At 40.0% G+C, this 11229-nt stretch overlaps 1 protein-coding gene and 1 non-coding gene across 2 annotated transcripts; one reads left to right on the forward strand and one right to left on the reverse strand.

Moving 5' to 3' along the window:
- Positions 1-43: 43 nt before the first annotated feature.
- On the reverse strand, positions 44-2135 carry LOC123472206 (chymotrypsin-1-like). The gene is made up of 8 exons (XM_045173446.1): positions 1993-2135; positions 1759-1831; positions 1593-1684; positions 1306-1394; positions 1006-1147; positions 785-920; positions 500-645; positions 44-395 (listed from the first exon to the last, which is right to left on the reverse strand). Exons 1-8 carry the CDS (start codon positions 2011-2013, stop codon positions 252-254), a joined length of 843 nt encoding a protein of 280 aa, XP_045029381.1. The 5' UTR covers positions 2014-2135; the 3' UTR covers positions 44-251.
- A 2447-nt stretch (positions 2136-4582) lies between these two features.
- On the forward strand, positions 4583-4653 carry Trnag-gcc. Its single transcript has one exon. It is a non-coding gene; the product is annotated as a tRNA-Gly (tRNA).
- The last annotated feature ends 6576 nt before the right edge of the window (positions 4654-11229 follow it).

An 11229-nucleotide genomic window follows, 5' to 3' on the forward strand; every position in this document is an offset into this window, starting at 1 on the left:
GAGCAGGCTGACTGGATAAGTAAGCTAACCAAACAGCCATCAATGAAAATTTTTGCATTTTCTGTGTACTTTTTCCCTCTGCGTGAAAGTCAAACGACAACATTGTATCATAATGACGATGTGATTAAAATCCATTTAGGGGCTTTGAATCAGTTGATGGCCAACTTTAAGTTGATAGAAAAAGATTTGTTTAAAAAATTTCCAGCCAGATCAGTTATCCGTAATGGTGTGGCGTGAATCCGGTAAACCAATTAGCTTTTATTCTTGTTAATCCAGTTCATGAAGCAACTGACACGCGCATAATATCCAGGTTCTGCTGTACAGCCGCCGTTACCTCCACCGCTGACAACACCGACCAGAACTCCGCCAACGACTAGGGGGCCACCGCTATCACCCTATATACAGCGTTTACACACGGAATCACAATGCTATAGCGTAACCATCGTTCAACCAATGATGGTTACATATACGTATTATAGTACGAAAAAAAGGGACTTACGTTGCAAGAACCCTTGGCATCCCCAAAAGCGCAAATTTCCGAGTTGCTGATTTTCATCGGCTGGTTTTTATATTTTTCTTGGCATTGAATATTGCACATAACAGTGAGCCTCACTTGCATTAAAGTGCTAGATACCTGTCCTGTCCCTGTTTTATGAGCACATACAACTTGTTAAGAACGTACCTTTGCCTCATTGTTAGAGTTAAGAAATCATTTTTTTGTGTTATGTAACGAAGCTCAGTTTCACATCTCTTGTGTGTGAAAGTAGTTTAGCCTTTGAATTACCTGGGGTAGTTTTTCCCCATCCGCTGAGCGTCGCAGTCTTTCCAACATAATCTTTTGAATTGCATCTAGCGGCGGGAAGTCTTACTGGTTTGAGAGTCACCGGTTCACTTAATTTAAGCAAGCATACATCGTTTTCCTACGAAAAACAAGTGTGCAACAGAAATTAATGAAGCATTTGCATTATTTACGGGTAGCGAATTCCATTTATATTGCAGACTTACCAAGTTTCCACCGGCGTCAGTGAACTTCTCGTGCACAATGATCTTAGCCACCGTCTGAACTATGGCATTACGGCTACGTTGGCCAGACTTATACTTAATGCTGTTCAATACAACTGTTACAGCCTTAGGGTTGTTTTCAAACCTATTTTAAAAATTTAACCGAGATAACAAACACAAAGATTTTTTCGCAAACGTATAACTAAGACAATGTGTGACAGAAAATGGCTTCAAGAAAATGCTTATCAAAAGAAGGAGTCCGGAAGGAACAAATTGTTTCGTACTATAGAGTATAGACCCTACCCTTTGAAACAATGACCAGCCGTTAAAATGTGGGTACTGTCAATCAATGATCCTCCGCATCGAAAGTTTCCGTTCAACAAAAGAGCAGCCTATAGTCGAAGAAATCAACGTTTAAGTTAGACCTTTACACATCTTATCGTAAAGTAATTTTAGAAGCATTAGGTGACCAGCCATAACTCTTTGTAAAGCACAGAAAATTTTCCGCTTTTTGTTTTCGCTTCTTTCTCTAGATTTTTTCCAAGGTAGCGCTTTGATTCGATTGATTATGTTACATGCGATATTTTTACCTGGTAGGGAATCGCTCCTTCTTTGACGGCTGTTCCACCTACGACTTGATCAACTTCACCTTCTTCATCTTTGTTTCGGTCCAAAGGGTCTCCTAGCCAAATAACATTAGATATTGTTTATATGAATTTTACTTTATACGAGTGGTTTTAATAATCGATACGATACCTTCGATGGCGTTGAAACGAATGGACGATGCTAGTGCACTCCAAACCATCAAATAAAAGGAAAGACCTACAATCTTTATGAAGCAAATACGAGGCACGTTAGTCATACAAGTGAAGTAAGACAAAGAGTTTATAGTTATCACTTTACTTGCAGCAATCGAATAGCATGATTAGAAAGCAGAAAGAAAGAAACAGGGAAAAACATTTTATTTTTCAATTAAATGTAGTACCATACCAAAAGGATTTGACGAGCCATGCTGGTGAAGTTGTACCTTGTCGAATGGAGGACCCCAGCAGACCAGGCAATCAATTGATAATCTGGTACCAAATCATCCTCCAATTTATACTAAACATTTCGAGTGGGCGATCCTGTAGCAACAAAGCATCACTGTGAATTATTTGTACAGGTGTCCAATAGCAGACCCACAGTCAGATGTGGAAAAGGCAGGCGTTGGGTGCGCAGCGCGATGTTTGGAGAAGAGCGATGTGAATTCAAGAACTGTGTGTTTTTGGAGGGTTGGTTTACACAAGTTCCAGCTGGTCCAGGTCCAAATTTGTCTGCTTGCGATTAACGTGTCCTTGAATGTAGTAGTCACTTTGTCAATACGACTGTAAGAACCTTGAGCTATAGCTATAGACTAACACCTACGCATTTTATTATAAGCCAAATCGTATCACGCATTATGAGACTATGCTAACAGAAAGTCGACATTGGTACCCCATTTTTTTAAAGCACACAGACTAGTCAATTATGCGAATAACTAAACTTGAGTTTTAAGGCAAACGGTACCGGTAAAAAAACCTTATAGTTTTGTTAATCTTTTTCTTCTATTCATGACATCTGTGTCGATCTCGTCCCACCGTTCTTAAAAATGACTATACCTGTCCTCTGTATTTACCAAATTGCCCTTGCATATTATTTAAGGTTGAGGTTTAGGGTAATGGAACGTAAAATTCAAAAATAAAGGTCGTCCATGTAAATCTCTCTGGATGCAAAATAGTTTTCTATCCCACCCACCATACTTATGATTTCTATAGTAGGCTACTATATATTATAATGTGAACCTTCTTCCAACATAGTGGAAAATCTTAGTCTATAAATTAAAATAACACGAAGAGTAGCAAATAATCGACAGAACGATTGTATTTTTCAGTGTTATACGACAAAACGTTAATAACATTTTGGGACATTCAGAACGACTTTGCAGTCTCTGGATAGTCCTGTAAACGTCACCGAACTTTGGTTCGATGCATTCACAATTTTTAGCTTTTTTGCGTCAACTAGTTTCTGGATTTCCATACGGGTGTTAGCATCGACCTTCGGTAGTGTAACTGTCATGATGAGCCTATCGCGAATGCAAGCTTCGACGGCCAGGCGAGTTGTTTCGTTACCTCCAGAGATGACTATATTTCCGTTATCACCTTGAGGAAGATCGATTGTCACTCCGTGTCTTTTTTCTAGCAGTTTAGTAATCCGTTCGTTTTTACCAGCAATTCGAGGAATTTCTGAACGTGCTACATAACGGAGAATGGTTGTACGCCCGTCGTTTTCAACCGGTAGCAAAATCGGTTCTGATTTGGTCAAATTTGGCATGTCCCGATTCTTCTTGAAGCTGTTAGACGGCAAGGAACTCGAATGTTCGCCAGTGTCCGCTGTCTCTACATTCCTACTCGGAAGATCGGTGGCATGTGATTCTTCATTAGCTACCACAACCAGCGGCTCCTTGGCAAGTTTACTCGAACAAGATGTGTCACGATCAATCTCACAGGTGTCAAACGGAGGACTCAGGTTTCCACCAATGTCCTCATCCGTTTGCCCGGTATTAATCGGACAGTCTATGTCAGGAGTTAAATCTTGTTCTTGGATGCCACCAGGTTTGGCCAATTGTTTCTTCTTGCGCTTTCTCCGGTCCCGTTTTACTTTTATCTTAGCACTTTTATCAGCACCGTTGACCATTCGGGAGACGTTCGGTGATCCACGTGACTTGGCGTTTGGAAATTCGAGCCTTTTGTGGACGAAACCGTGCCACAGCAGAATACTCACACCAACCAGGAAAAAGTATATCGCGGTTAACTCCATGATGGTGGTTAACTCCATGATGGTAGATTTTTGAAGCTATTCAGTTGGAAATAGCGTCACCGTATGGCTATTACAAATTGCTTAAATTTTTTGCAAAATTCAAAGCGATGCAAATAGATATTTTTGTGCGCTTCCCGTCTCTAGATGGCGTTGTAAAGCTGTAGGAAAACTTTTCAATATTTTCCTTAGTTAAAAGCGTTTTTACTTATAGCTTCTGCTCCATACTGACACTCGTTGCAAGTGGTGATTAACAAACATTTTACTTAACTGGAACACCATTTTAAGTCACAGTTAATTTTTCGGTTGATTATCTAAATCATTTCTTTTTTACGTATTAAGTTCTGTATGACAAACATTTTTCCGTCAACTTGTTCATTTTCAAATGTCAGTATAAGTTTCACATTTTACGTCTCTGATTGCCGTGACAAGGAAAATCGGGAAGGATCGAAGATAATATGTAATCGGTTATGTTTCCGGTTACTTCCGAAACGACATTAGGCTCGCCAAAGTCAGTTTGCCGAGTGTCCATCCGAAAACAGAAAAAGCCACACAAAAAGAAAAAAAAAGAAAAAAATAGTATTGGTACTGAAGATAGGAAGTACATGTATATTTGGAAAATTGTGATTCGACCCTGACACAATTAAATGATGCAAGAATAGCTACTAGTCACTAATGTGCCAGAATGTATTAAGATGCTATATTGCATGTATAAGATACTATATTTAATAAAGGAAGAAGGTTGTAAGCATCGATGGTTCAGTGGTAGAATGCTCGCCTGCCACGCGGGCGGCCCGGGTTCGATTCCCGGTCGATGCATCTTTTAATTTTTTGAATGAACCTGTTCTTACTTTATTAGATTTATTCACGTCTTTAGTGCAACAAACAATTTATTCAAAATTGAGCGTACTCCGGTAGATGCGTTAATTTTCAACTTAGTTATATAGTTTTTGAATAAACGGAACATAGCGCTGCTGGAGAGCCAGTTAGTTCATTAATTTCCACCGTCTAATCCAAAAAGTTTGAGTCCAATGTAAAAAAAAAAAAAAAAATCGTGATTGCCGTATAATTTTGGATCTAAATCATGTATTTTAAACAGGATCTAGGATTTAGTAAAAAATGAAAAAGTGGGAAGGGTATCCATTTTCTTATCCCTTTTATTTTTGTATAGCCTTCCCACTTTTTCATCATCATTTTCCCCACTTCATTCATTTTTCATTTCAGAATTACATGATTTCGGATTAAATTTTGATTATGCAGTTTGATTTCTGTCAAATTACAGAAGATGTTATTTGCAGATTTTAACAAAAGTTGGAAGGGCCTTCCCATTTTTTCATTTTTGGCCAAATTTCTAATTTGACTTAAATTAAACCATGTTGATTCAAAATTGAATGATAATCACGGATATCAGGTTTACTTTTCAATTACCCTAATACTTTATTAATTAAACGTAAAAAACAAAAAATAAAGTTGTGGCACTATAACAGCACTGTGTTTTCATTTATTTTTGAAGCGGCTGATTTAGCAAGAAAACCAATCATTTAATCGAATTCAGCGTTCAATTTTGATTATAACCACGTGATTTTTGTCAAATTCCAAGAGATTTCGTTTTTTGCAAATTTTGACAAAAGTAGGAAGGGTATAGTCTTCCCACTTTTTCATTTTTGGCCAAATTTCAAATTTGACCTAAATTACACCATTTCGATTCAAAATTCAATGATAATCACGGAAATCAAGTTTATTTTTCCAGTGATCTTATAGTTTTTTTAACAAAGGTAAAAAACGAAGTCGGTGCGCTAACAGCACTTTTTTTACGTTTGTTTTAAAACCGTCTGGTTCAACCAGAAATCTACTAACTTAATCTAAATCAGCGTTCAATTTTGATTATAAATACTATGTAATTTTTTTTTCAAGGCTATCGGGAACTTTGCGAACACCAAGGAACCGATTCACAATTTCAGACTGACCAGTTCTAAACTTGCAGTTGCGAAGTTCCTCAACAGAAAGCGCTGGAGGAGATTTTCCCGCTAGTTTCGAACGTGACTTCATAAAGCTTCAAATATTCCGCATCATTTGCTTTTCCTCCTGCACAGTCTTCTTGCTGGCATGTTAGCGAGTTTGGCGAGCCAGTAAAACTTTTGGTGTCGCAAACTGTCAATCATTTTGCATTTCAGATCACCTTGAACCAAACGGGAACTATCTGATATTTATAACAACATGTTCTATCCATATTTTAAAAAAGGGTCGCCAACAGTTCCAAATAGCCTGACGCTTTGGGCTGTGGGGCTTATCGGTTAACGACGTAACTGCAGCTGATGTTCGCATTAATATCCAAGATTTTTCTCCCTCAACCTCTTGAGCAATCCGCCTCCTTCTATTTCTAAAACAATGCCGTAAGCGGGCAAAAACAGTTGCATTCGCTGACGCTGATGATGCCGCTGATGCACCACTCTTCCGTCATGCCGTAGATGGCCCAATTTACGTACTGCATGTCTACACATTTATGCCGATTACCACTGCCGGCTGTATGGATCTTATATGCGTTTCCGCTGCTGATGTTTGGACTAAGTGGACCCCGGGGCAGATCCAAGCGAATAATTGCACCATGTCTTTTTTTTTTTTTCTACATTCGCCCTTTTTTTTTTCTCTCTCTCTCCGTCTTTCTTGATCTGCTCATGTTGTTTGTTTCTGACACACTGGCGTGTGATCCATGCACAGCTGGAATGGTTAGAGAAACAAGCCAGGGCTTTTATCTGGATGGCCTGTTTGTAACGTTCGTTGAATTGCGAGAGTATATCGTCGATGATCCACTTTCGTATACATAATATAAACGGGTTATTTGTCTTGATTTCCTTTTATTTATTGGGAACGGAGATTAGTCCTGATATTCGGAATATTATTTGGCCATCGCGTCCCTAGTGGAAGAATTCACAACGGCATTTAACGAGATAATAATTGAATCAGAGACGCGCTAACTAAAGGTCATCAGGTAGAGACGGCATCTCGTTTTTCCTCTTTACTAACGACAAGGCAAGACGTGTATTTACGTATATATTAAGATATTCTCGGACGCTAGAATAGCAAACGGGTGTTGTACGTACAACACCGTTCAATGGCCTTCTTTTGACACATCATTCACGGCGAACAGAACATTAATCTTATAGCCTGTCGGTCTGAACAAGAGCGGTTAAAAAATTTAAAAAATAAATGCTTTAATTCTCGTCTGCCATCGCATACAAAGATCTGCATTTTGCAGACACATCACGCTCGATATAGTTATCAAACAAATTGTCACTTTTCCAAGCGGTGCTCCTTTGCTCGGCAGTTTCCAGTCGCGAAAAGAATTCCAGCGCAGACTATATCCCGACAATGGAATAAAAAAAGTTAAATAAAATAATTTTAAAAAAAGGAACAACGTGGGGAAGGCGTATCTCATCGACAATGATGTACGTATAGACGGGTTGTGAACTTTCTTGTCTGGAATGCCGTTTAATTATACAACTTTATCGATCGATCTTCCGCTGCTCGCATAAAGGGCCCGTTGTTTCTTCGTGCGCCCTAACACGGCAGCGAGTCCTTATATCTACATACATGTGGACGTTGTATACTGAACGAGGGATTCTTTGAGATTCTTCGTCGCTGATGCTTAACCTTAGTATCGTTCTAAAAATAGAAAGCTCCATCTGTGTGGGTTATCAACTGATAATGAATAAAAAGATTGTTACTCGTTTATCAAATTTTTATGGTTTAGAGTTCCGGGGGTCATCACGAATGACGGTCTGTTTAGATTTCCAGCAGGGATGCTGGACATTTTTTGTTGTTGCGTAGGTCGGCACTTACCGTTCCAGATTAAAAAGTAATGAAGCATTTCTTGAATATCCAAATAGCGTATATGAATAATATGGTAGTATAAGCCTTAATTTCTATGCAAACGTTTGATGCCCAGCACAGTCTCCGTTCTTTGCAGTCTAATGCTGGCCGAGCTGCGTGAGCTACTGTAGCACAAGAGTGACAGAAAGTTGGCGGTACTTTACGACCTCTGAGTTTTCGAGACGGCGCTCTCGACATGATGCACTTATGTTAATCTTTTCCGGTTTGTACGAAACAGAGCAGGGCCAGACTAGCTTCTCAAATAGCTTAGATATACCACTGCGGGACATGCGTCAGTCTTACGTGGAACGGACACGCGAATGGAATCATCCCACATCTTTAAAACTATTGCTGCCACGAATAGGCTACTGCTGCCATTTTTTTTTCTCGCTCCCTGTTGGTTGAAAATGAGAACCCTCTGCCCTTTTATTTTTCTTTTTTTCTTCTTCTTTTTGTTAGTCAGTTTCCTCCGGTTATAAAAGCAACATGACGCCGTTCAACTTTTACCGGCACTGCCATCTACATCGAACTTTTCTACCACTATGCAGTCAGCAAACTCCCAGGCCTGGAGCAACGTTTGCTGGCTGCCTTTTTTTTTTAGGGGGGGAGAGGTGGATGCCTATTCAACACAAAGGTGCAATTTGCTTTGCATATTACATTCATTTTCTCTCATTTTTCTTTTTCTCTTTCGATTTTTTCGGGTAGCTTAACTCGTTGCCGCAGTTTTGTGTACATAACCCCCGGCCGTGTATCTCCCACCGTATATGTATAGGATGCTGTATTAACAAGACGCGCACACAACATCGTTATCTGATGTAGTATTAGCCTAGAGAGAACCGTAAATAGGGAATATTGTTACAGTTACCATAGGAGTAGAAAAAAAAAAAAACTAAACATGATTGGATTTTCTTCATGTTTTGAGTGTATATAAACGACCGAGTGTCTTGAGTGTTACCGAGTTGTCGACATCAAAAAGCTGTGGCGTCTTGTGAGCGTCGATTGCCATCTTTCTATAGCTTTGAATGAGCAGCGGGAACAGCTGGCGCTTCCTTTGCGTTCAACACCTAACCGCCGCCCAACGCGACGCACCTGTTCACGCTCTACAGATAACGACCGGCAGTATTCGTGTCGAGAGGCCGCTGGAGCAGTCCCGGCACGCGCCTGAGATGGTGATATAACGCCAGAGTGGCAGAGTGGCCGGACGAGTATAACACGCGCACGCCTTGTTCGTCGTTTAGAATACGTGACAAGTTGAACGGCGAGGGCGTTGGCGCGCCCCTTTTCACATCCGTCTTCCGTGTTGAACTAGGCCACTGGTGCCACTGTCTGTAGTTTAAATCTTTTGAATCAACATTAAAAGGATGTAGGCCGTTGTTTTGTTTGATTCATTGTCTTCGTTGAATGTCAAGTGACCGGCATCCGTTTTTCTCTGGCTTTGCTTTATCTTCATTTTCAAATGTAAAATCATCGATTTCAAGTTGATCCAAGGATCGCTAAACCCCTGGCTAAACCCTCCTGTCATAATTGAAATCAGCGCTTGAAATCTATTACGTCACCGATTATCCTGATTTAATCATCTCGATTGTATTTCATGTGTATACGTATATTGATGTGGAACTAGTATATGCCCAGTAAGTTGATGCTATTTATCCTGTACCATAGCTGTTAGACTTGCGATTCTCTTCTTGGTCAGCAATTTACCACCATCCTTCTTGACTTTGATTTCGAGAGCAATGTTTCTCCTTTCTGTTACCCGCCTCTGTATATAAGGTGTATAAGATCCGCGGAGGCGGAGTACACTCGAACGTTTGCCTTCGACGGACATGCTGTCGACAAACGAGTACCGTTTTGAATAATCCATGACTTGGTGGACGAGCGAAAGGCTTTCAAAAAAGAAGAAGAAGAAGAAAAGTATAGAATAAAACAACAAGAAAAAACAAAAAAAACTAGGAAAGGGCGAGTGAAACAGCTTTCGTTGCTTCCTGCTCTTTTCTGTTTTCCGTCTGGACGAGCAAACAAGAAACGGCTATTCGGCGAACAGGGCCGGCTACAATTTTATTGGGTCTCTTTTATCTTTTAAAACCTCGTCCATACTTGATGCCCTTCCGTAACCGCAGCCGCATGCAAAATGTGAACGGCTTTTTTTTGGGGGGCGGGAATTCTTCAATCGACTTTTCTTTTACCTTTCCGCCTTTGTAGAGGGGCGGGACGTTTCGCATTGAGGTTGATATATATTTTCCATCGATTCTATTCCCGTTTTCTATAGATAGCCTATACAAATTCGCGTACGTCAGTGTGAGTTGTTAATGTATAAGTTGTTGGTCAGAAAATGGCTTTAAGGAACGTACCCGATGCCATCACTATATATAATTATAGATAGATATCTAAGCCTAAATATAAACATGTACTAATAAACAAACACAACCAAACATTTATTTTTTTTTTTCCAGCTTCAATCGCCTGGCAACAGACTGTGCAATATGTAAGCCTAAAGTCAGGGACGCAACGGCCTACACGTGATCAGACTGTTGAAAGCACATCGTGTTGTAAATTGTGAGTCACGGCAGTTTGACTGTGTTGAGTTCCACGCAAGTTGAAAGGTAACACCGAAAATAGGACCAACTCAAAAAGGGGGGAATAGAAGTTTTTTTTAAAAATTACGGTGTATTTGAAAAGGAGTTGAGCCCACACAAGAAGTGGGTTTTTACTCTTAAACGTACTATATAATAATGAATAAGAGCCTACGGGACAAAGTTCGAGGCGCTTCTATGGACCGACAACTAAATACGAAGCAGCAGAGCAACGAGCAGATAGGAAGCAGGCCGTCTTAGGGGATTGCTTTGCTGCTCATTCTTCTTGTTATTCTCAATGAAAAATGACACCATTTGACATCGCCCCTGCCGGCCAAACTGCAAGTCAGCTCTAATGCTGTCCATTCACAATGGTCATTCGACTTGATTGCCATCACGACGCTTAGCTCTTCATTTCTATGCGTCGTCCAAGACGAGCCCTTGCGTACGACGAACGCGCAGTAGAAAAAAAAGAAAGAAAAGCTAGTACATAATTGTGTACATCAGTAACACATATCTGTCAGCGTACATGAAGGCTGAGATAAAGTGTCATGGCACTACGTTAAAAACTAAAGAGAACACAGCGCTCTAGAATGACGTTATTCGGAGTGTTTCGTGTAAAGATTAGCATCAAATCAATCGGTGTGTAACCATTTGTTTACAAAGATAAAAGACACCTTTAAAAAAGTAAACTGTAAATTTAAAAAAAGCTTAAAGTCAAAGTGTGAACAAACTGTGGCCTTTTAGAACGATGACAAGGGCGATACAAAAAAAGTAAATCATCACCGTGTAGTATAGCTGATGTGAATAATAGAGAGTGACGACATCTATTACAATTTACCTACAACGAAATGTTTAGTTGGCTTGAAAGGGATATGCGTATAGTAATTTTGGGTACACACTGTCATCTCGGTCGTGCTGCCCGTGGCGAATCACGATGATCATAGTTTGCGTG

The sequence above is a fragment of the Daphnia magna genome, linkage group LG5, assembly GCF_020631705.1.
Source record: "Daphnia magna isolate NIES linkage group LG5, ASM2063170v1.1, whole genome shotgun sequence".
NCBI classification, from domain to species: Eukaryota; Metazoa; Arthropoda; class Branchiopoda; order Diplostraca; family Daphniidae; genus Daphnia; species Daphnia magna.

Excerpts from the sequence above, each read along its gene's own strand:
- LOC123472206 (XM_045173446.1), bottom strand. The coding sequence starts at position 2,013 with ATGGCTCGTCAAATCCTTTTG. Across the intron at positions 1,395-1,592 it reads AAGGAGCGATTCCCTACCAG|GCTGCTCTTTTGTTGAACGG; the intron begins GTAAAAATATCG and ends CTTCGACTATAG. Across the intron at positions 921-1,005 it reads CTGACGCCGGTGGAAACTTG|GAAAACGATGTATGCTTGCT; the intron begins GTAAGTCTGCAA and ends TGTTTTTCGTAG.